This window comes from Podarcis liolepis (assembly GCF_965112155.1).
Source record: "Podarcis liolepis genome assembly, chromosome: 18".
NCBI classification, from domain to species: domain Eukaryota; kingdom Metazoa; phylum Chordata; class Lepidosauria; order Squamata; family Lacertidae; genus Podarcis; species Podarcis liolepis.
Window position 1 is genome coordinate 5,241,370 of NC_139572.1, and position 24,654 is coordinate 5,266,023.

At 48.7% G+C, this 24,654-nt stretch overlaps 1 protein-coding gene across 1 annotated transcript; it reads right to left on the reverse strand.

Annotated features, from left to right (window-relative positions):
• Nucleotides 1-103: 103 nt before the first annotated feature.
• On the reverse strand, nucleotides 104-24,437 carry LOC310697478 (acidic leucine-rich nuclear phosphoprotein 32 family member D-like). Its single transcript, XM_083484167.1, has 7 exons — nucleotides 24,252-24,437; nucleotides 8,521-8,670; nucleotides 7,294-7,416; nucleotides 6,016-6,211; nucleotides 4,751-4,866; nucleotides 3,201-3,237; nucleotides 104-2,141 (listed from the first exon to the last, which is right to left on the reverse strand). Exons 1-7 carry the CDS (start codon nucleotides 24,303-24,305, stop codon nucleotides 2,050-2,052), a joined length of 768 nt encoding a protein of 255 aa, XP_083340293.1. The 5' UTR covers nucleotides 24,306-24,437; the 3' UTR covers nucleotides 104-2,049.
• Nucleotides 24,438-24,654: the final 217 nt, after the last annotated feature.

Here is a 24,654-nt window from a genome sequence, read left to right on the forward strand (position 1 = left end):
GGCTGCCTCCATTTCAAATGGAAGCAGTAGTTTTGTTTTGTGAAACAAAATTCTTCCCGCGAGACACCAAAGAACGCATGCATATCTCAGAACGTCGCAAAGGTTGGTTTTTAAAAACTGAAGTCTTTTATTAAAAGTCTTATTCAAATTTCTCTTAACAAAAAGGAGATATATAAAAAAAGGACCGGAAAACCCCAGAAAGAACAAAACAAAAAAAACCTGTACGCACAAAATAAGGAGAAGGGACTCTTCATTTCTGGGTTTAGCTTTTGACCACATCATAAGGCCTGCTTTGGAACGAGGGCTAATATCTTAAAACTCAGAAAAACCATGTTCTGCTGTGAAGTGGGGGCAGGCAGGCTATCCCACGGAAGATGGAAACACAACTATTTGTGGTGGTGGTGGTGGTGGTGGTTTTTTGGTGGGAGCAAAAAGAAGGTGGTGTTACCAGCCCTGGGACAAGATACTGAACCCCAGAATCTCCAGCAATCAAGCTATTCCTCCCCCCCCCCAACCAAGCAAAGATCTGGGATTCAGTAGGGAAGACCCTATCTCTCCCCCCCCCCAAATCTTGTAGGATTTTTATCGCCAACCTCATTCCTAGGCCCCAGCACCGTGTCCAGATGTGCAGCCGTCAGTCTCCCCAACCCCGAAGGAGGGACCCCTGAGACCGCCCCCCACCCAACTTGTCGCATGCTGCCGCAATTCCCTCCGAGAGAGACAAAAAAAAGGAAAGAAAAAAAGAGTTTCTGGACTGCAACTAGGCTTGACAATGAAATATCGCCATCTGCGGACACAGAATTTAAGGAAAGGCTTTTGTGTTTGTGTACGCGCCAACTCCATTGCCCCCCAATGAAACATTATCTATGATTCCGCAGCACAATTTCGCTTCGCTCTTCGTTCATTCTTGCCCTCTCCCTCTCCCATTATTGTCATGTTTTTTGTGCAGCCCGTACAAGTTAGAAGCCTCAGGTGGAATTTCCAAAACCGGGAAGGGAAGGAGAAAATAAAATAAAAATAAACACAGGAGTCGGGAAGACGGCGACTCTGTTTTCCTTCTAAAGCACTCGCCTTGTTAAGGATACAGCCAGTGAAGGAGCGGGGCTTGGGATTCAAGCCCCAACTGGGGGGGGGGGAGAAAGGCGAGCTCTGAAATAATACGGCAGCCCTCCATCGGGGAGCAGGACCCCCCTCAAATTAAATTGGAAATCTGAGCAGTTATACAAGGAATTCTCCCCGCAGGTCTTCGGTAACTCAAGTCAACCCAACTGGGGGAAAAATATCAGAACAGTTGGGGGGGGGTTTACAGGGACACCACATCCAAAAAAAGCCCCCCCAAAAGAAAAAGTGTTGGGCCGATGACCGCAGATTCATGGCTTTAAAAAAAGAGGCTTTTTTTCTCAAAAAAGAACAGTTGGGAAAATGGAACAGCATCCAGAGTGGTCTGGGAACCTGCCATGACAGCTGGAGAATTCGTTGCCATCGTCATCACTGCACCCCAATTCCAAAACCGCTGTCTGTGGGAGGGGGTCCCCCACCCAGCCCTGCCCCCTAGTGCCAGAGCAGATAACTTGTTTTTTTTTTGGGGGGGGGGACAAGTGGTGTGGAAGAGAGACGGAAATGAGCTTATCCGACGCACCATCCGATTTGCGAAGCCTTTGGTCACAAAATACCCGAAAACAGGAGAGGAGTTGAAGCAGCTGGGGTATTTGGGGAGGGGGGGGGAGGAGAAAAACTGTGCGCATTTTCTGTGGGGGGGGGGAGGAGAGAAAGCCACCCGACAACGTCTCCTGAAACACCTCAACTGTATTCTACATTTTAAAAAAATATACTGTGGATGTCGCAGCGATACAAAGGGGTTGGTGGGCCGGGAAGCAACTGTGGGGGGGCCGGGGGTCAGAGTGCGGGTGGGTGGGGGGCCCACAGGGGCGGGAGAGAAAGGGGAGTGAAGAAATTTGTTGTCACAGTCTCACTTGCGGAACAGCAGGGGCCAGGAAAGTCACAGTCCGTAAAAAAACGGATCGTCTGGCTACGAGAAAGAGGAGCCGGTCAGTCGTCTTCGTCGTCATCATCATCTTCGTCAGGGTCGTCTTCCCCTTCGTCCTCAATCTCTCGTTTCCGCTTCTCGCCCTGAGGGAGATCTTTGGGGTGGTGGGGAGAGAAAACACACATATTTAAAAACGAACAGCAATGTCCACCCCTGGCAAAATTATTTCTTTTGTTCTGTATTTGTAAGAACAAGGCTGGGGCTGAACACTGGAACTCACTGGCTATCGAAATCAAGCAAGGAACTGCTGAAAATGTTCTCGACAAGCCAGCATGACGAAGCCACTTCTGGCGAAACCAGAGCAGTGCACGGAAACGCCGTTTACCTTCCCGCCGGAGCGGTACCTGTTTATCTACTTGCACTGGTGTGCTTTCGAACGGCTAGGTTGGCAGGAGAAGGGATCGAGCAACGGGAGCTCACCCCGTTGCGGGGATTCGAACTGCCAACCTTCTGATCGGCAAGCCCTAGGCTCTGTGGTTTAACCCACAGCGCCACCCGCGTCCCCCTTGTTAGGTAGGCTAGTGCAATTTGTGATACAGACAGGAGGCTGGGAGATGGGAGATTTGCTCAGAGCTACAGGACTATTCAAACTGAGGACCTGGGATTTAAAAGCCCATGCCTAACCGGCCCTCAGATTATATTTTTTTAAAAAGTTTATTTTTATTAAACTTTCTGTTTTACCATTTAGACTGATATTTTAAGGTTGTTTGAATGAATAATGGCTTCCCTTCTCTTTCCATGGTTCATTCTGCATATCCTGCGAATTTTACACAAATTATACCATTCGATATTCCATCAAAACCTATTGACACTGTTGAATTTATCTTAACGCTGCCCACGTTTTCAAGTGTACACAATTCCCCCCCCCCCCGTATATTCCATAAACAATTTCTTCTCTAAACATACATTCTTCTTGTTCTCTTATTCAATATTAGGTCCGCCAGCTGCGCATATTCCACCAGTTTAAGTTTCCAATCCTCTTTAGTTGGGACCTCGCTTGTTTTCCATTTTTGGGCTAACAAAACACAGGCCGCAGTAGTAGCAAACATAAATAACCTAAATAGCCCTTGGATTAACTATCCTTTGGGAGGAAAAGGCTTGCAACCTCTTCGCCATCCCTCAGAGACTGGAGCGCTGATTTAAAAAGGCTCACCTTCGTCTTCGTCGTCATCCTCGCCTTCCTCTTCCTCCTGAAGTCAAGAGAGGAGAAGAAACTTTTACCTCAACCCAAGAAGGGGACACAGCCCGCAGCTTGCACAAATTTAACCTGTGCGCGTTCAGCTATTATTTATTCAATTTATAAACCTCCTGCCATCGAAAGATCACAGGGCAGCGTGCAACATTAAAAGCACATTACGGAACATCAATAATGGTTAAATAAAAACATGAAGGAGGATACGGACAGGAAGGCAAAAGAATAATCGTTAATAACACTCCTCTGTCCCACACGTTCACAGGCCACAGTTTATTTCATGCAGGCATGCCCAAAGTCTTGTTTTGGGGGACTAATCCAGCCTGCCGGTCGATTTAATCCGGCCCCCGATTTAATCCGGCCCTCTTTGAAAAAAGTTTGGGCAAAGAGGTAAAGAGGAATGTTTTTCGCCTGGCGCCTAAAGACATGAAATGATGGCGCCACCAATGGCAGTTAAAAAAAAGAACAAAATTCAAAGAGGGTGCCCAGGAAATCTGTTGCCATCCACCCCCCAAATCCCACCCACCGCAGACCCCATGAGACTTTTAATCTCAGGGTCGTGGGTTTCGAAGCCCCAACGTTGGGTGAAAGACGCAAAGACCCTCGCAGTCCATTCCAACTCTAAAAGCCGACGATTACAGCTTTGCGCAACGTCCCCGAAGCATAGCCCCAGTGCCAAGTTGAGAATAGCCTGTATCTAACCCCCCCCCCACAACCCTAGATTTTGGGGATAGGCGCTGTAGCGCAGCGACAGAGAAGAGCACTGTCTTTGAAGCGCTGGTGAGCCGCTGCGGCTAAAATCGAGCTAGGTAAAGGGACCCCTGACCATTAGGTCCATTCATGACTGACTCTGGGGTTGCGGCGCTCATCTCGCTTTCTTGGCCGAGGGAGCTGGCGTACAGCTTCCGGGTCATGTGGCCAGCAGGACTAAGCCGCTTCTGGCGAACCAGATCAGTGCACGGAAACGCCGTTTACCTTCCTGCCGGAGCGGTACCTATTTATCTACTTGCACTTTGACGTGCTTTCGAACTGCTAGGTTGGCAGGAGCAGGGACTGAGCAACGGGAGCTCACCCCGCCATGGGGATTCGAACCGCCGACCTTCTGATCGGCAAGTCCTAGGCTCTGTGGTTTAACCCACAGCGCCACCCGCGTCCCTTTTGGAGCTAGAGGGCCCCTATTTGAAACCAGCTCTTTAACCACAACAATGAGGACCAGAATCTTGCGCCCCCCTTTAGAATATGGTAAGAGCATGCATTTGATCTCAGGGTTAAGCAGCCTCTCCTGGGTACCTGTACAGAGGAAAAGAATTTTATTGTGATTATTTAAATGGCCTGGCTTTGTGCAAGGCAGTTTTCCCGTCTGAAGGATCAGCTATCTGCAAAACAAATCTCTTTTTCCTCTCTCTTTGAGGGTGAGATGCTGTTACTGAACAGAGCACCCTTTGTTCTAACCGCTCTGGGAAACGCGAAGTTAAAAGCAGGGGGGAAGGAAAGCTGCCTTGCAAACTTACTTCATCATCAACCCCGTCCTCCTCCTCTTCCCCATCCAGATCTTCTTCATCCTCCTCGTCGTCGACTGCATCCTCGTCGAGTTCTTCTTCGTCTTCTTCCTCTTCCTCTTCACCTTCTGGGAAAGGGGAAGAAGCGGAAGAAAAAAAAATACATATATTCCAGGTTTGAGGGAGAGGAAGGATTTTTCCCACCACAGCACGTAAAAAACAACGACAACGACCCCGATTTGCGTGAAGCTTTTCTCCCAGGGATAATCGATTCAGAAGTTCCCAAAAAGGAGATTATAAGCAGTTTATTAAAGCAGCTGGGATTCTCCTTGCATAAAAACAGGAGGAGGAAGTTGTTCCCACCGAGTAAAAGCAATGGGGGTGAGGCAGAAATGGCAAAGGGCTCTGGGAAAAAACACAGCACCGCAAAAGGAAAGACTTCATTACAAAGTGGGTTTGGGTTTGTTTTTGATATAACCAAAAAATGCACTTCTGTTTCTCAAATGTAATGCATTTTAAGTTTCGCTGTTAAGGCCAATTGACCAGGCAGAGGGCCTTCTCGGTGGTGGCGCCCACCTCGTGGAACGCCCTCCCATCAGATGTCAAGGAAATAAACAACTATCTGACTTTTAGAAGACATCTGACACCTGTTCGTGGCCCTCCAGATGTTTTGGGACTACAATTCCGATCAACCCCGACCAATGGTCCTGTTAGCTACGAATGATGGGAGTTGTAGTCCCAAAACATCTGGGGGCGGAGTTTAGGGATACCTGGTATAAGGGACGGAAGTTAAAGGTAAAGGGACCCCTGACCATTAGGTCCAGTCATGGCCGACTCTGGGGTTGCGACGCTCATCTCGTTTTACTGGCCGAGGGAGCCAGCATACAGCTTCCGGGTCATGTGGCCAGCATGACTGAGCTGCTTCTGGCGAACCAGAGCAGCGCACGGAAACGCCGTTTACCTTCCCCCCAGAGTGGTAGCTATTTATCTACTTGTGCTGGTGTGCTTTCGAACTGCTAGGTTGGCAGGAGCAGGGACCGAGCAACGGGAGCTCACCCCGTCATTGCGGGGATTTAAACCGCCAACCTTCTGATCGGCAAGTCCTAGGCTCTGGGGTTTAACCCACAACCCGTGTCCAGTTAGGGCGCAGCAAATGGGGAAGAAATAAAAAAAGCACCAGGGCCAGGAAGTTGGCGAAAGGAAAGGAAAAATCCACGATGCATTGGAGCGTACGGCACGCGTTCGATTTCCAAAAACTCAAAAGCCCTGAGTCTCACCTTCCCCGTTCTCGTCGTACTCGTCGTCCAGCCCGTCCACTTCCGGGTCGGAGTCAGGTGCCTCTTTGTCGTTCGTGTCAAAGCCGTCGAGGTAAGTGAGTTGCGGGAGAAGGGTGAAGATGCTCTCCCGGTAGCTGATGAGCGTCGTCACTTCGCAGTTGAAGAGGTCCAAACTTCGTAGGTGAGACAGCTTTTTCTGTGGAGATTTTGGAGGTGAACCAGGCGAACGATAATCGCATGAACCCCTCCCCGTCCCCGCAAATCAGAGCCGGGAGCTGCAGCCAGCACGGAATGCTGCAGCAAAATTGCTCACCGGCGACAGGTTTGTTACTGGGACCAATTTAAAGTGTGCATAAACCACGTTTTGCAAGCCACCACCTTCAGATTAGCAATGGTATGTAAAATTAATTTAAAAAATAAAATGTTTTTTTGCAGCAGGGGGAAAAAAAAAACCACCCGCTGGAAATGTAAAGAAATAGAAGGTACCTTTTATCATATGTGGCGGATGTGTAAGGTGGTGAAAGCTTTCTGGGAAATGATATATAATGAATTGGAAAAAAATGTTTAAAATAACTTGTTTTTTAAAAAAACGCAGAAGCTTTTAACATGTGCCATTAAGGTAAGACGGGGAAGAAGAAATGATTCTGAGGAGATATGGAAGGTGTTTGTTGAATTTGTACTGTTAAAATGGAAAGGGGTCAAACCATCGCAAGAGGTGTTGAAATTTGGGGAGGTTGGGTAGTTACAATCGAACGGTCTCGGTGGTGGGGGCGCATTTCTATTCATGATTTTTACTTTGTCAAGATAAAATATAATAAATGATTTTCCAAAACCTTGTTTTTGCCTAGGCAAGGCCACTCATACGTCTAATTCTGGCACATTATGTCCATTGGTTTCAATGAGTCTACTCCAGAGAAACAGGGCCCAGTTGGCTACAACCCCAAGACCCTGACCAACCCCCCTGCCAGTTCAAGGTTTTGAGGCCTCGCGTTCCCACCAAACCACAACCGTGCAGTTCTTGGCAAACCATGAGGACTATGTACTTGACTTTGGGTTACAAAGCAAAGCAGCAGCAGCAGCTGAATTCTGGCAGGAGGGAGAATAAAAGCACCTCAGAATTTGAGGGTGAAAAAAGGGGTGCACCCCCTAGGAAGAAAAGGAGAGAGGAGACTTCACCAAAACAGGAACACACAAAGATAGATAGATAGATAGATAGATAGATAGATAGATAGATAGATAGAGTTTCCTCCAGCCCTTTGAGAGAAGCGTTTTACTCACCAGTGGCTCCAAAGTGTTTATATCCTTGATTTTGTTTCCGCTAAGGTTCAAGTGCGTCAAGTTTGGAGTTTTCTCAGCAAGGACTTCCAAGCCGCCGGAAATCCTATTGTCACTCAGCTCCAGCTACGGAGGGGGAAAACAGAAAAGCTTCAGGCTTCGCAGTTTATTTCTTGGGGGTCAAATCCTAAAAAAAACCTCAACAGCAGCAGATCGGCCCTCACGCATCTTCACTTCATCAAACCTGGCCCTCTCTGAAAAAAGCTTGGGCACACCTGTCTTAGAGGGAAGATGGCAGTGAAGGTGGTGAAGGTCCTGTGTGAGTGCCTGGAGGCGGTTGGAGGATGGATGGCGGCTAATGGATTGAGGTTGAATCCTGATGAGACAGAAGGACTGTTTTTGGGGGACAGGAGGCGGGCAGGTGTGGAGGATTCCCTGGTCCTGAATGGGGTAACTGTGCCCCTGAAGGACCAGGTGCGCAGCCTGAGAGTCATTTTGGACTCACAGCTGTCCATGGAGGCGCAGGTCAATTCTGTGTCCAGGGCAGCTGTCTACCAACTTCACCTGGTACGCAGGCTGAGACCCTACCTGCCCACGAACTGTCTCGCCATAGTGGTGCATGCTCTGGTTATCTCCCGCTTGGACTACTGTAATGCGCTCTACGTGGGGCTACCTTTGAAGGTGACTCGGAAACTACAGCTAATCCAGAATGCGGCAGCTAGACTGGTGACTGGGGGCGGCCGCCGAGACCACATAAAACCGGTCTTAAAAGACCTACATTGGCTCCCAGTACGTTTCCGAGCACAATTCAAAGTGCTGGTGTTGACCTTTAAAGCCCTAAACGGCCCAAGTATATCTGAAGGAGCGTCTCCACCCCCATCGTTCTACCCGGACACTGAGGTCCAGCTCCAAGGGCCTTCTGGCAGTTCCCTCACTGCGAGAAGCAAAGCTACAGGGAACCAGGCAGAGGGCCTTTTCGGTAGTGGCACCCGCCCTGTGGAACGCCCTCCCATCAGATGTCAAAACGATAAACAACTACCTGACATTCAGAAGACATCTTAAGGCAGCCCTGTTCAGGGAAGTTTTTAATGTATGATATTTTAGTGTTTTTTGGTTTCTATGGAAGCCGCCCAGAGTGGCTGGGGAAACCCAGCCAGATGGGCGGGGTACAAATAATAAATTATTATTATTCCTGGAATGATCCCTTTAGCTTTACGTCTTGCTACTTACCTTGCGCAGTTTATTGAGTTTTGGGAGGTTGGCGACGGAGAGGAGGTTCACGTTGATCATACTGAGGAATTCGAGGTTTTCGAAGTCAGAGGAGAGCCCTCCGATCTTGCCGTCGTCGGAGCGGCAGTTGTCCAGAACTAACTCCTTCACCTGGGGAATTGTGGTAGAACAGCAAAATGATTTGAATTGTGCAGGATGTTTATGTTATCCAGATTTAATATGTTTCCCTCGAATGATAGTGAGAGGAAGATATTTAGCTCTCCCGGAATCAGAGCGTCTCTGCAAACGTAGTAAACAGGAACCTGATACTTTGGAGCATATTTTGTTTTTTTGTGATTTTGGCATTTACGCCAGAAGACAATTATTAGAGGCCTTACAACTCAATAGGCTGATGTCTAACACTATCAACGGTTCAGGACCTGCTTTCGGACAGGAATGATCAAATTACTTCAATAGTGGCTGAATTTATGAGTGCTGTCCATGTAGAAAGACTGGGCCATTATAAAGAGATTTAGCAGTTGTATTGTATTTGTAATGGTTGGGAGTTACTCGTGCGTAATCCTGCTCCGATTGAGCATTAGATTGCCTGGTTAAACCCTCCGGACTGCACAGCCCATCTCAGCGTGGCTGCCCTTAGTCACTTGTAGAATCTGTCTGTGGGCGTTTCTTAAAGCGCTGCCAACATGAGAGTTGTTTGACGCCCAATCGTCTCCGCCTCTCACTGCGCGGGAGTCTCCTGCGCAGGGTGGGCGTGGGCAGCGGGGTGCCTGGACTCTCCTCACTAACTTCCAGCGAAGAGTCCTGGAGCCCCTGCACCTCCCTGTCCCGTTGCTCTCCTGGATCCCTGGTGTTACACTTATTCCCTTCCCCTTCTTCCCAGCTGAGTCTCCCCCTAGCGCTGGGACCTTCTCCTGCAGAATCAGAGACCCTCTCCTTCTCCCGTGCCTCTGATGTCAGTTCCCTGACAGTATTATTTATGCAAATTGATTTTCTCTGGAGTTAAAGATCTGACTGGGCCAAACCGTGTTATGTTGAGCTTGTACTTTGCACAATTTGTATACGGTGTCTGTTTGATAATCTGTGGTTTGCTATGCCTAATAAAGGATATTTGAGAACCACAAAATGATAAAAGGATTTCTGGGAAATGATATACAGTCATACCTCGGGTTACGAACACTGCGGGTTGTGCGTTTTCGGGTTGCGGACCCTGCCGAACCCGGAAGTACTGGAATGGGTTGCTTCCGGGTTTCAGCACTTGCGCATGCACGCAAAATGACATTGTGCGCATGTGCAGAAGCGCCGGATCACGTCCCGTGCGTACGCAGATGTCAGAGCTGCTTCCAGGTCCCAGCTCACAGAGGACCACGCTAGTAATGGCAGTAATGTACAAAAGTCTTTATTGAGTTACAGTTTCCATTTCCAAGCCGCAGCGCGCAGCTCTACGTCTTAGAAGCTAGACCGGCGAAGCTCCGTCTGAGTCTCCGCCTCCTGTACACCAACTTAATACTCTAGCCTTACTCCACCTCTTCCGTCTTTCCTTCCTCCTCTGGGTCCCTCTGCCCCCCGTGGTCTCTTCCTTTCTGGACTCTTCTGACGCTGACCCCCCGGACTCTTCTCCCTCCTTGTGGCGGGCTTTAGGACCTGGCACCCTATCCGGGCTGCTTACTGTGCCGCCTTCCTGTGCATTTGAACTTGGCGCGCGCGCCCAGCCTTCAACCTTCCTCTTGACCGTTTCCTCGCTCCCCGATGGAGGTGTGGCCAATCCTGACTCATGCCCTCCCGCTTGCGGCGAGCCGCCTGATCCCGATACCTGGGACCCCTCCCCCCTACTGCGCTCTGGCGGGGAAGCTGGTCCCGATTTCCAACTGCTCCCCTCTGAGCCCCCTCTGGCCCTTTCTTCCTGGGGTGTTCCCCTAGGCGCCCCCCTTGCTCTGACCACTGGCGCCCCTTTCTGTGAATCTTCCGATTCACTGGAAAGACTCAGATCTCGGGCCGCTGTCATCGCTCATATTTCCTTCGGATTCCTCCCCCTCGATCTCTGTTTCCTCCCTTTCCTGTGCCTCTGCTCCTGAACCCCTGACAGCAGACATGGTTGCGAAGGAGCCTCCGATACAGATCACGTTCACAACCTGAGGTATGACTGTACAGTGGTACCTTGGTACTCAAACAACATGGAAACCCGGAAGTTAAGTGTTCCGGTTTGCGAACATTTTTCGGAAGCCAAACGTGCTCCGTTTTGAGCGTTACGCTGAGGTGTGTCTGTTTTCGCTATTTATTTTGCGGTTTTGTGGCTCATTTTTGTATGTGGAACCCAGTTCAGCCACTGATGGATTGTGTGACTGCAGTACAGTGGTACCTCGGGTTACATATGCTTCAGGTTACAGACTCCGCTAACCCAGAAATATTACCTCGGGTTAAGAACTTTGCTTCAGGATGAGAACGGAAATCGCGCGGCGGCAGCAAGAGGAGGCCCCATTAGCTAAAGTGGTACACCTCAGGTTAAGAACAGTTTTAGGTTAAGAACGGACCTCCAGAACGAATTAAGTTCTTAACCCGAGGTACCACTGTACAGTGGTGCCCCGCAAGACGAATGCCTCGCAAGACGGAAAACCCGCTAGACGAAAGGGTTTTCCGTTTTTGAGATGCTTTGCAAGACGATTTTCTCTATGGGCTTGCTTTGCAAGACGAAAACGTCTTGCAAGTGTTCCGATTTTTTCCCGCTTTCCCCCCTTTTTCTAATCCGCTAAGCCGCTAATAGCATTTTAGCCGCTAATCCGCTAAGCCTTTAATAGCCGCTAAACCGCTAATAGCCGCTAAACTGCTAATAGCGCTAAGCGGGTTGCTTCGCAAGACGAAAAAACCGCTAGACGAAGAGGCTCGTGGAATGGATTAATTTCGTCTTGCGAGGCACCACTGTACATTGTTTATTGCTTTCATTTTACGGATCAATGGAAAGACAAGATTTTATGGATCAATGGAAAGACAAGATACCAATGGAAAACGGACTGGCAGATGAAATTATTGTGACTATGCAGAGATTGCAAGACCGACCAGGAAAATCTGAAACCAGGAGGACCAAAACTTCAACAGAGAATGGCACAAATAAAGATTGTATCTAAAAGAACACTGTTAAACACTTGAACTCTTTTGGGCAGACTTTAAATAACTCTTACGACATTACGAAGAGACTGTTCCTTGAATGAACTTAAAATATGCACTTGACAAAAAGTTTTTTTTTAAAGAACCCACGGATGGGATGAGGGAAGCCCCTAAGATTCGGAAGAATCTTGTTTTTAATTTTAACAATTGTAAGAACTTTATGCGTGTGAATGAATTTGTAAAACCAAATAAAACTTTTATTTAAACAAGGTAAAGAAAGGAAGAAGGAAGCCAACCTCTCTTTTTTTACAGAAAAGACACATTATTGCTGGTATAATCTCAATATTTACAACCAGATGAAGGTTTCAGTTTCAACTTTTCTGCTGTACTTTACAGGAAGGTGAAAAACAATCATTTCCTTAGTCATTTATTTAACTAAAACAGTAACATTATAGCATATGTATCCATGTTTGTTAAGTTATAGCACACATGAAAAACTGGGGAAAAAATCCTTATTTCCTGATGAATAGCCTTTGGAGTATAATGTAACTTATGAATAGTAACTTTGGAGTGTAATGTAACCTATCTTTTGGGGGGGGGAATTCCCCAAAAGCATTTTATTTTAAAAATCCGATTTAAATAAATAAAAATCCAATTTAAATGAAAAGAATCTGATTTTTAAAATAATAATTGATTTTTATCCACCCTGGGACAACTGCATATTCCTGCATCGCAATGGCACAAGGTGCAATTTCTGAAACAGACCCAGGGCCTTGAGTTCACCCCCAGCTCTTAAATCCATAAATTACAAGAAGTGGACCCAGTTCTCACGACACCAAGGTGGCTCAGGTCTTGGGCTTTTTCTACAGGAACAGTATATACCGTATTTTGCCCCCCATAGGACGCACCTAGTTTTTTTTGGGGGGGGGAGAAAAAAAATTATTTCCCCCCCAGGTGCGGGGCTGGAAGAACCAGGTCGGGGAACAGCGGGAAGGCACGCTCTGCCTCCCCGCTGTCCCCCGAGCTTGTGGGGCTGGCTATGGGGAGAAGTGCGCTGATCCCGGGACTGCAGGCAGCTCTGCGCGGCCATCCGGAGCAGGGCGGGACTTTGCGCCCGGCTCCCGGTGACCGCGCAGAGCTGCGCTGAGCCGGGGACTGCAGGCAGCTCTGCGCAACCCTCGGAGCCGGTCTGCGCACCGACCCCTCTCGCTCTCCAAGCTACAGCGAAAGCCTGCATTCGCCCCATAGGACACACACACATTTCCCCTTCATTTTTGGAGGGGAAAAAGTGCGTCCTATAGGGCAAAAAATACGGTATATGGCCTTTGGAAAGGCAAGATTTGCTTTGCCTCCGGTTTTCTTATCTGTAATTACGAGGGCTTCCATTTAATTACGAGGGTAAATGGGACGGACCACCTCATAGGACAGTCGTTAATAATAATAATAATAAATTTTATTCATATCCCGCCCTCCCCAGCCGAAGCCGGGCTCAGGGCGGCTAACAACAATCAAATAATCCAACAGTCTAAAAACATTTCATTATAAAATTAATTAAAATCAAATTGATGGCAACTGTTAAGCAGAATTCTGTGCAGATTGCCAGAGGAGGGAGTCAGGCTGTTAAGAGTCATAGATAAAACGCTCGCTAAGAAAAAAAAGATTTTGGGCGTTTGAAAAGAGCAGCATCGGCAAATGAAACAGGCCTTTGTGCTAAAGATCAGGAGCTGGAGGACTCTGTACCAAACATGTCCGTCCATCCCCCCCCCCCCCCAAAAAGAGACATTTGCCAACCTCTCCAGAAAAAAGTTTTTCATTAAATCAGGAATATTTTCAGCCAAGCTCACAGAGCCGCCTGGTGGCCGCGAGCCGCAAAAGGACTCCGGCAACGTAGTTATGGAAGCAACAGCCATTTCCCAATGCAAGGAATAAGGACTATTTTTTTAAAAAGGGCTTTAAAAATCCTCCCGGAAAACACACAGTGGTTCTAAGCCCTCCCCCCCCAGCCCCCGTTTTTAAGCTGATTATCAAACACTGCAGAGGGAATTTATCTCCTGATGCACAGGCCTTAGAATAGTTTTAATTGGAGTTTGAACAAATGCACAATTAACTGTGCTCAAGTGTTAGAAACCCAAGATATGTAGGCCAAACGGCACCTTAAAGCTAGGCTGCAGGTCCCCACAATGGGGCGTCTACGTGGCGTTCTCTTTCTCAATGAAAGTTATTATTATTCATTTCATTTCTATGCTGTTTTGTATTTTAAAGCCGGGGGGGGGGGATATATCTCAAATCAGTTTGCAGCACATGAAAACACCTAATACAGGGGTCAGCAAACTTTTTCAGCAGGGGGCCGGTCCACTGTCCCTCAGACCTTGTGGGGGGCAGGACTATATTTGGGTGAATTCCTATGCCCCACAAATAACCCAGAGATGCATTTTAAATAAAAGGACACATTCTACTCATGTGAAAACACGCTGATTCCCAGACTATTAATGGGCCGGATTTAGAAGTTGATTGGGCCGGATCCAGCCCCCGGGCCTTAGTTTGCTTAGCCACGATCTAATACAGGCTTCCTCAACCTCAGCCCTCCAGATGTTTTTGGTCAGGGATGATGGGAATTGTAGTCTCAAAACATCTGGAGGGCTGAGGAAGCCTGATCTAATTTAACAAAATAAAGAAAGAAAACTCAAGCCTCCGTGAAAATATTTCAGATCTAAGGGACATTTTTACTTTTCCCATATTGATTGACCCACTTAATTTATAGGAAAACTGAAGCAGCAACAGGCAACATGTGGCTAATAATGTTCTAACAACTTAATTTGTCCCTGCTCCTGCCAACCTAGCAGTTCGGAAGCACGCCAGTGCAAGTAGATAAATAGGTGCCGCTCCGGCGGGAAGGTAAACGGCGTTTCCGTGCGCTGCTCTGGTTCGCCAGAAGCGGCTTAGTCCTGCTGGCCACATGACCCGGAAGCTGTACGCCAGCTCCCTCGGCCAATAAAGCGAGATGAGCGCCGCAACCCCAGAGTCGGCCACGACTGGACCTAATGGTCAGGGGTCCCTTTACCTTAGGCAACCTAAGGCCCGTGGGCCGGATGCGTCCCAATCGCCTTCTCAATCTGGCCTGACAGTCTGGGCATCAGTGTGTTTTTACATGAGCAGAATGTGTGCTTTTATTTAATATGCACCTCTGGGTTATTTGTGGGGCATAGGAATTTGTTCATTTCCCTCCCCCAAAAAATATAGTCCGGCCCGCCACAAGGTCTGAGGGACGGTGGACCGACCCACAACTGAAAAAGTTTGCTGACCCATGAATTAGATGGACCAACTTAAGGAAGCTTTTTCTGTCCTTACTGAAATCTGCTCCTACCCTCCTAAAGAAAGGCAACAAACGGTTCGCTGGGAAAACACTCACCCCCCTGGCATCTCTTTGCAGGTCAGCGAAGACAAGACCAGGCTACGCAGACAGACTGCCCGATTTTGGCAGGAGGCACAGAGTTTCCACAGCAGCAGCCCCACAGCCTGGGTGAGTCAGCTGTACGGTATCACGGCTGAGTGACCTAATCCTGGCCGCCAGCAGCAAAGCCGCCGAACCGGCTGCGTTAGCAGACGGCGCGAGAAGCAGCCGCATTCTTTGCACTGCGAAAACCAAGCTGTTTTTTGGCCTCCTCCTTCAAACCCAATGGAAGGTGCAGCCGTCCGGATACAACGAACCAAACGTCGAGATCGGGGAAAGGGAGGACTTGGGTTAAGGAAGCCAGCACCCTATTATGCCAACATCAACTTCGTTGGACTGGTCATGTTGTGTGGATGCCTGATTATTGTACAGTGGTGCCCCGCAAGACGAATGCCTTGCAAGACGGAAAACTCGCTAGACGAAAGAGCTTTCTGTTTTGGAGGTGCTTCGCAAAACGAATTTCCTATGGGCTTGCTTCGCAAGACGACAATGTCTTGCGAGTTCCTGCTGGCTTTTCCCCCTCCCCCCCTTTTTCTAAGCCGCTAATCCGATCAGCAGATAAGCCGCTAAAAGCCGCTAATCCGTCAATGGGCTTGCTTCGCAAGACGAAAAAACTGCTAGACGAAGAGAATCGCAGAACGGATTCTTTTCGTCTTGCGAGGCACCACTGTATTCCAAAGCAACTACAGTGGTACCTTGGGTTACATACGCTTCAGGTTACAGACTCCGTTAACCCAGAAATATTACCTCGGGTTAAGAACTTTGCTTCAGGATGAGAACAGAAATCGCGCGGCGGCAGCAAGAGGAGGCCCCATTAGCTAAAGTGGTACACCTCAGGTTAAGAACAGTTTCAGGTTAAGAACGGACCTCCAGAATGAATTAAGTACTTAACCCGAGGTACCACTGTACTCTATTCTGAACTTAAAAATGGGAAGCGTGATGCTGGTGGTCAACGAAAAAGGTTCAAAGACTCTCTCAAGGCAAATCTAAAAAAATGTAGTATAAACAACAATTGGGAAACACTGGCCTGAGAGCGCTCCAGTTGGAGAACAGCCTTTGCCAAAGATGTCGTGGGCTTTGAAGACACTCGAATTCAGGAGGAAAGGGAGAAATGTGCTAAGAGGAAGGCACGCTTGGCAAACCCTCACCGGGATCAACTCCTGCCCGGAAACCTATGTCCCCACTGTAGAAGGATGTGTGGATCCAGAATTGGCCTCCGCAGTCACTTACGGACTCATCATTAAAACCATGTTTATGGAAGACCAGCTTACTTGGCTACGATGGATTGCCAAAGAGAGAAGATGGCCGCTAACGGAAGCTTTGTAAGCCACAAGTCTTAGCACCCCCTTATCATTTGCTTATGGTATTTCAGAGAATCATATAATTGTAGGGACCCCATAGGGACATCTAGCTCAACCCCACAGCAATGCAAGAATCCTGCACACAGCTGGAAGCACCAATGTTCCGGCTAACATCCAGGCGCACAGACCCATTTTGCCACTAGAGAGATGCATTTGTGTGCCCTTTTATAGCCCCCCGCCCTGCAAACAGCTCATGGCTTCCAAATGGAGAAGTCTCTGCCCTCTAAAAATCTAAAACAGACATGGCACAAGAGGAAAGAAGAACAGGAGGGAGGAAGAGAAAAGCAAGCACAAGCTTTTAACAGTTGCAGCTTTTGTCTAGGTTCTGGCTATCGTGGCATAAACATACCGTGGCATGTTCAAAAATTCATCCAAGGAAACTAACACCCCCGGAAGCTTTGATCAGGACCTAGATCTCTCGGGGGGGGGGGGTTCCCAAGAAGGGGGTGCTGAGCAACACCTCCCCTTTCAAGTGACCCCTCCCCTGCCATTTACACAAATTTAAACCCAAAATCAGAATCCTCTCATTAAAAGAACAGAAGGAGTTAATTCATCCTTCCGTCACCAAAATCGTTTGCATTTTTAATGTAAACCAACCTCTCTCTCAACCTGCCCCACAACATCTCCAAATTGCGCCAACATTCCAGAGACTTTTCCTGCGCTAAATGTCCAGATTCTGCAACAAGAGGACAGCAGAGATTGGGGAAGCGGTTGCGCTGACGGAGGGAGGTTTGGCCCAGAGGTTTAAGGCTGCAAAGAGTTCCCTGTCTCGTTGGTTGTTGTTTTTTTTGACAGCTATAACTCCTATCGGGATGCGGGTGGCGCTGTGGATTAAACCACAGAGCCTAGGACTTGCCAATCAGAAGGTTGGTGGTTCGAACCTCCGCAATGATGGGGTGAGCTCCCATTGCTCGGTCCCTGCTCCTGCCAACCTAGCAGTTCGAAAGCACATCAAAGTGCAAGTAGATAAATAGGTACCACTCCGGCGGGAAGGTAAACGGCGTTTCAGTGCACTGCTCTGGTTCGCCAGAAGCGGCAGAGTCCTGCTGGCCACATGACCTGAAAGCTGTACGCCGGCTCCCTTGGCCAGTAAAGCGAGATGAGCACTGCAACCCCAGAGTCGTCTGCGACTGGACCTAATGGTCAGGGGTCCCTTTACCTTTACAACTCCTATCAGAAAGGTCCCCTTCAGAGAAACGCAATTTTGTGCTCCAGGAAGACTTCGCCATCTCCCCCCCCCCCCACAAACCAGTGTAGATAAAAAAAAAATCAATGGTCTTTTGTTAAAAAATGAGGATTTGTTTCAAGTTTTTCATGTGTGCTAAAACTCAGTCTAAGGTGTGTTTTTTAAAAAAATAATCGTTTAACCACATCAGTTAACAAACATGGATAGATATGCTATACAGTGGTACCTCGGGCTAAGAACTTAATTTGTTCTGGAGGTCCGTTCTTAACCTGAAACTGTTCTTAACCTGAAGCACCACTTTAGCTAATGGGGCCTCCTGCTGCCGCTGGAGCATGATTTCTGTTCTCATCCTGAAGCAAAGTTCTTAACCTGAAGCACTATTTCTGGGTTAGCAGAGTCTGTAACCTGAAGCGTCCGTAACCTGAGGAACCACTGTAATGTTATTGCTTCAGTTAAACAAATTGTTAAAATTCTTATTAAGGAAATGATTCCTTTTTCTCCTTCCAATAAAGCGCAGCATAAAAGTTGTCCAAATATAAACAGTTAACATATTAAACCTCACCATAATTTCATAATTATCTGTCCATGTATTTCTAACGGTATAACCAAATGATTTAAATCAAGTCTTACTAACTAGTGATTTAAATAAATTTAATTAAATCCACCCTACTGCAAACTGCTCAACTGTACGTAGTTCCCATCCGCCGCTTTGCCACACTAGGGACTAGTGTCATGGGAAGGCGGAAGGCGGCCTGGAGAGCAGGACGAATTGTAAAAAGCAGATTGGTTTTGATTTCAATCAAATCAATTTAAATCGCTAGTCAGAGAGCCAGTGTGGTGTAGTGGTTAAGAGCAGTGGACTCGTAATCTGGTGAACCGGGTTCGATTCCCCGCTCCTCCACCTGCAGCTGCTGGGTGACCTTGGGCCAGTCACACTTCTCTGAAGTCTCTCAGCCCCACTCACCTCACAGTGTTTGTTGTGGGGCAGGAAGGGAAAGGAGAATGTTAGCCGCTTTGAGACTCCTTAAAGGGAGTGAAAGGCGGGATATCAAATCCAAACTCTTCTTCTTCTTCTTCTTCTTCTTCTTCAGTAAGACTTGATTTAAATCACTTTCTTACAGAAAGACTCGTTCTCATTGGTATTATCTTAATATTTACAACCAGATTTAAGGTTTCATTTTTGGAGCAATAATTTTTCAGAGTCCTTTTTTAAACAGTTGTATCAAAAATTACCGATTTGGCTATACTATTAGGAATACATAATTATGAAATCATTGTAAAGTTTCGCAAGTTAACTGTTTATATTTGGAGAACTTTTCTGCTGTCCTTTAGTGGAAGGAGAAAAAAAATAACCATTTCAACAACTTATTTAACTAAAACAGTAACGTTATAGCGTATGTATCCATGTTTGTTAACAAATGTGGTTAAACAATTAAAAACAGCAACAACTTAAGACTTGAGTTTTAGCACACATAAAAAAACTTAAAACAAATCCTTATTTCCTGTTGAATAGCCTCTGGAGTATAAACAGAAAACTATCCTTAGAAACATTTTTCCTCCCAAAGCATTTTGTATTGTAAAAATCCAGTTAAAATCAAAAACATCCAATCTTTTGATTATTATTTTTTAATCACTGGTTTTTATCCACCCTGGTATAAAGCAAAGCCTCAAAGGTTCAGGGGAGATATTTGACTCTCCCCCTATTTATTTAGTACATGCAGTGATACCTCAGGTTAAGTACCACATCAGTTAACAAACATGGATAGATATGCTATACAGTGGTACCTCGGGTTAAGTACTTAATTTGTTCCGGAGGTCTGTACTTAACCTGAAACTGTTCTTAACCTGAAGCACCACTTTATCTAATGGGGCCTCCTGCTGCTGCTGCCGCGCTGCCGGAGCACAATTTCTGTTCTTATCCTGAAGCAAAGTTCTTAACCTGAAGCACTATTTCTGGGTTAGCGGAGTTTGTCACCTGAAGCGTATGTAACCTGAAGTACCACTGTACTCAATTTATAGAGCTGCCCCATAGCAGGAGACCTCTAGGAAGGCAGGGTGGGATAGTGGTTAGAGTGTCATAGACTGGGACCTGGGAGATCAGGGTTCGAATCCCCACTGCCATCGGGAAGCTCACCGGGTGACTGGAGCCAGCCACAACCTCTTGGTCTACCTCGCAGGGTCGTTGCAGGCATTAACTAAGGAGGGGTGTGAACTATGGACTCCTTGGGGGAAAAGCTGGGAGATCAGGTCAACAAATAAGCTCTTCCGCTGAGCTGCTTAAGGAAGCTGGAGGGACTAGCCAGGTGGCAATGCCAGGCGCCAAACTGGCACACAGATCTCCGCGTGGTCACAATCGGACCCACGCCAGTCGCAAAATGCACATGGCTAATTTCTAACACTGCTGGTCAGCCCAGCCATATACCGCCAAAGCGGGTTTGTACTCCAAAACCCCGCAAGACGAACGCCTCGCAAGACGGAAAACCCGCTAGACTAAAGGGTTTTCCATTTTGGAGGCGCTTCGCAAAACGAATTTCCCTATGGGCTTCCTTCGCAAGACGAAAGCCCATAGGGAAATCTCCGGGACAGTGGGGAAGCGCAGCGCGTCTTCCCCACTGTCCTCGGACCTCCTCCGAAGGCTGGCGGTGGGGCGGAGAGACCTTCTCCCCGCGCCAGCCTTCGGATGGCTGTCCTGAAGACTTGCGGTGGGAGGAGGGTTTTCCTTCCCACCGCCAACATTCAGAATGCTGTTCTGAATGTTGGCGGTGGGGAGGAAAAACCCTCCTCCCACCGCAAGCCCCGGGAACAGAGGAGAAGCGCTGCGCCCCTTCCCCTCTGTTCCCGTACCTGTCCTGAAGGCTTGCGGTGGGGAGAAAAGCCCTTCTCCGCACCGCCAGCCTGGCAAGCGGTTTCCATAGGAACGCATTAATTGATTTTCAATGCATTCCTATGGGAAACCGTGCTTCGCAAGACGAAAAACCCGCAAGAAGAAAAAACTTGCGGAACGAATTAATTTCGTCTTGCGAGGCGCCACTGTACTTGTGGCAGACCCCTGTCAAGGGCAGCAGAAAAATATTTGCCGTGCCCTCGTCTGCTAAAGCTCATTCCCCTCTCGTCCCGCCCAATAAAAGAGCTCTCAGTAGCTTAAAAGCCCACACCATTTCAGACTGGCCCCAAATTTGCGGTGTCGCCTTTTGACAAACAGTCCCTAAGGCACTTTCAAGGCAGGGGGAAATGGAACGAGTCCAGGCCGAATAGACACTGGTTTCCATCTTGACACAGCCACAAATGTTATGAGCAAGTCCTATCCTTATCCCCATTTCGCAGGTGGAACAGCCAAGGTCATTGCTAACCCAACTTACTGGGGGGGGGGGGAGAATTACGGAAAAGCATTTCCGCACACCTGAAACGTTCTAGGTTGGAGTTTCCCAAACTTGGGTCTCCAGCTGTTTTTGGACTACAACTCCCATCATCCCTAGCTTGCAGGACCAGAAGCCAGGGTGGCATATAAATAGTATATTATTATTATTATTACCACCATCTATAACATTTGAAGCAAACACAATGGGTTGTTAGTACTATTCAGAGCAGACCCGCTGAAATTAAACCGCCTTTTTAATTCAGAGCCACTAATTGCAAATGTTATAATTTAGTTGGATGCAACCCACTGCAATTTTCTCTCATTCTCCCCCCCCCCTTTGCCTATTTTAAACTGCAAGCTCCTTGAGGACAGAGACTCATCATCTACTGGCGAGAAGGATCTGAAATGTTTTCCTTGGAGCTTGAATTTGTTTCGTTCCAGACCATTTGACTGGACGTTTTAATGTGTTGTAAACCGCTTAGAGACAGCCCTCCCCCTTTAAAATATAAAAGCAGAAGAGAAACCGAAATAATTAATAACGGTAATAATAAAGTCCACTGCAAAAATGAAAAAAACAGACACCTAGTCATTCTATTGTGGCAACCGTAAGCTAGGTCTAAGGTGCAAGTTTGGCGACTAGCTTAAAAATCGGGAGTTTCTAACACCAAACAGAGAGGCTGCCCCCCCATCACCCTGTCTCAACAATGTGATGAATACATAGGTTCTCAGTGGCAGAACAACTGCTTGGAGTAAAGAAGACCCCCCAGCACACCTGCTAGGCATGAAGAAAGCTCTCAGCTGGAGAGCTGCTACCATCCAATGGAGACAATGACCTGACTCTTGTTTTACGTAGTTAAGCGTGGCTCTTTTTAATTTTTAAGGGAGGGTGTTTTCTACGTGAAACACGCTGAAATTATTCTTAAACACAGGTACAATGATCACAAACTGTCCCTCCAAACGGGATTCCCCCAGATGTGCCAGTTTATAGTCCCTCCCCCCCAACAAACTACAATTCCCAGAGTTCCTTGCTGGGGGAGCCATGATACTGCCCAAGCTATCAGTAGTGGAGAAGGCAATCCTGGCTCCTCCCCAAAGAGGCGGGGGGGGGGGCGCCAAGGCTTAACCCCCACAATGGCAGCCACACACACAGGAAGCCCTGGCGCCTGGAAACCAAGCGAAGCAACAGCAGAGGACCAGTGTCCACACCTGGCAAGCCCCCCCCCCCAAAATGTGGCTGATCTAAACTGCAGCCAAGCAACCCACAGTGATACGGGTCAGCTTGGCTCCTGGGTGCAACCCAGCCAAAAGCATTGCTCAAAATGGACCAGAAAGCCTAAACACACACACACACACAGATTGTGTGTTTGTGTGTGTTCTTCCACACACAGATTGTGTGTTTGTGTGTGTTCTTCCACACACAGATTGTGTGTTTGTGTGTGTTCTTGCAAGACTTCTAACAGCAGTTTCAGAACCGCCCCCCCTCCAAGTCAGGGTCAAGGCTCCATCTCCCAGCTCCTGGGTGCAACCATAAATTCAATTGGTTCGTGTGTGTGTGTGTGTGTGTGTATGTAGCACCGCCCTCTTCCCCCCCCCCCGCAACCCGCCTTTCATTCAGCCCAAGCCACGCTCCCCCCCTGCTGCTAGACCATCTTGGATGACCCTTTAACCCCCCCAAACCATAAAAGGCCCCCTTGGCCTCTCCATCCGCCTGCCTGACCCAGTCCCCATCCCTCCCCCCCTCCAAAAAAAGCTACACGTGGACGCGGCTCGGCATGCATCCACTCCGCCCCCCCCCCCGCAACATCCCCTTCCTTTCCCTTTCTGCTTCTCTCCCAAAACCAAGAGGGGGGGGGGAACTCTTGAGATTTTAATCTCAACACCCCCCTTTTTTTTTTACAAAGCAGCGCCTTCTTTGGCGAGGCGCGCAGCCACCCAGCGCCAACCCCCCCCCCCTCCTTTCCTCTGCGCTCTCAAAAGCTCCAGTGTGGTTTTTCTCCTCCCACTCCCCGAGGTGGTAAAATTGGGGGGGGGGGGTTAGGAGGAGGGAATTAAGCGGGTGGGAAACAAACTCTTCCCTCACTGATCGCCCTTCTCCCAGCACCAGGAGTTATATATACTGTATATATAATCGTCTGGGGTTTTTTTTTTTTTTTTAGTAAACGCGTTTCCACGTGCGCAGCTGGCGGGGGGGGGGCGGGAAAGAGAAGAATTGTGCTTTTGGGAGGGCGCAAGGAAGCGGTTTATGGAGGGGGGGAGTGCCTATGGGTAGGGAGGAAACTGCCGCCATCCTTCCTCCCCCCCCCCCCGCGACCCAAGATTGCATAAAAAAAACCCACCATGTGCGCTTTAGTTACGCATCATTTATAGACCGGGTAAAGCGAGCCCGGACTAACGAAGCCGGGGGAAATCACAATTCACAACTCTGACCCGCGTTCCCGGGATGGAGGGGGGGCCGTCCAAGGCCTACAGGGCATTTCTTTCTCCCTTTGGGGTGGGGGTGGGGGGGTTATTCCGCTCCACCTTTCCGGAACACATTCAAATGCCTACTCCAACATTCCTGGGGTGGGAATATTTTTTAAGCCACCCCCCCCGCGGCCACATAACTACCCCACTCACCGAGCTCTCTCTTTCTCTCCCCCCGTCCCCGCAAAGAAACAAGCAATTCCTCCCCCCCCCCCCGTTAAAAAAACCCTCAACTAGGCGTGGGAAGTAGCCAAGTAGGCCTCTGTTCAAGCCCCTAAGCGAGCATTCAAAATGTAGGGGGAACCAGATTCCCCCCCCCATACACACACACTTTACAAAACATATGGGTCAAGGGGCGGGACAGGAGCCCCCTCCCCCCAAAAAACAGATCCCAATTTGATTATTTTATTTTTAAACCCGCCTGTTCCAAGAACCCCCTAAAACTTGTGCGTAAAAAAAATACTTGTGCGTAAAAACACACTTTTGGAGAGTCGAAAGGCAAAGCGGCGCATGTGTTGCTGTTGGGTTTTTTGGGGGGGTTCTTAAAAGGGGTCGCCAAAAAAATAGGTCGAGGGCCCCCCCTTTTTTTCTCTCCAAGAGACAGGGATGTAAAGGATCGGGGAGGAAAGGAAGAAGCCGAGAAGAAACGGGGAAAAGGGCACTCCAAAAACTGCAAGGCGAGGATGGCTTTCCGTGCGCCCAGGAGCGCGGCGCGCGTCTCCAACATGTCGGCCGCGCACACGTGTGCGCGAAGCGGGCCGGAGGCGGGGGAAGGCAGCCGGGCCTGGGCCGGGGGAAGGAGGGAAGGCTCACCTCGGCCGGCTTCTTGTTCCGCAGCTCCAGGTTAAGCCGTTTCTTCATCTCCATGGCGGCCGGGCGACGTCTCCGCGCGGCGGTGCGAGTCTCGGGCGAAGAGGAGCAGCAGGCGGCCGCGCGGAAGGGAGCAGCGAGCTGCGGGCTCCTCCCCGCCGCCGCTTATATAGCAGCCAGGCACCCCAGGCAACAAAAGGGAGGCGGGCGGGGTGGGGGGGGGAGTCGACGGAGCCGGGAGAAGCGCCCCCTGGCGCCGGAGAATTGCCGCTGCGACGCGCCCGCCTCAGAGGAACCCGCCGGGCAGCGTCCTCTGCTGGCCGCGCGGCGCATTCGTTCGAGGGCGCGTTTTCCTTTCAACGGGAAAATGTATGAACACAGTGGATTGGTCGTGCGAATACTGCTA

What these genes read in the sequence shown, in the direction of transcription:
- LOC310697478 (XM_083484167.1), bottom strand. Translation starts at nt 24,305, where the DNA reads ATGGAGATGAAGAAACGGCTTAACCTGGAGCTGCGGAACAAGAAGCCG. An exon ending in TAAACACTTTGGAGCCACTG is followed by an intron (nt 6,212 to 7,293) that starts GTGAGTAAAACG and finishes AAATCTCCACAG; the next exon opens with AAAAAGCTGTCTCACCTACG. An exon ending in AGGACGGGGTTGATGATGAA is followed by an intron (nt 3,238 to 4,750) that starts GTAAGTTTGCAA and finishes TCTTGACTTCAG; the next exon opens with GAGGAAGAGGAAGGCGAGGA.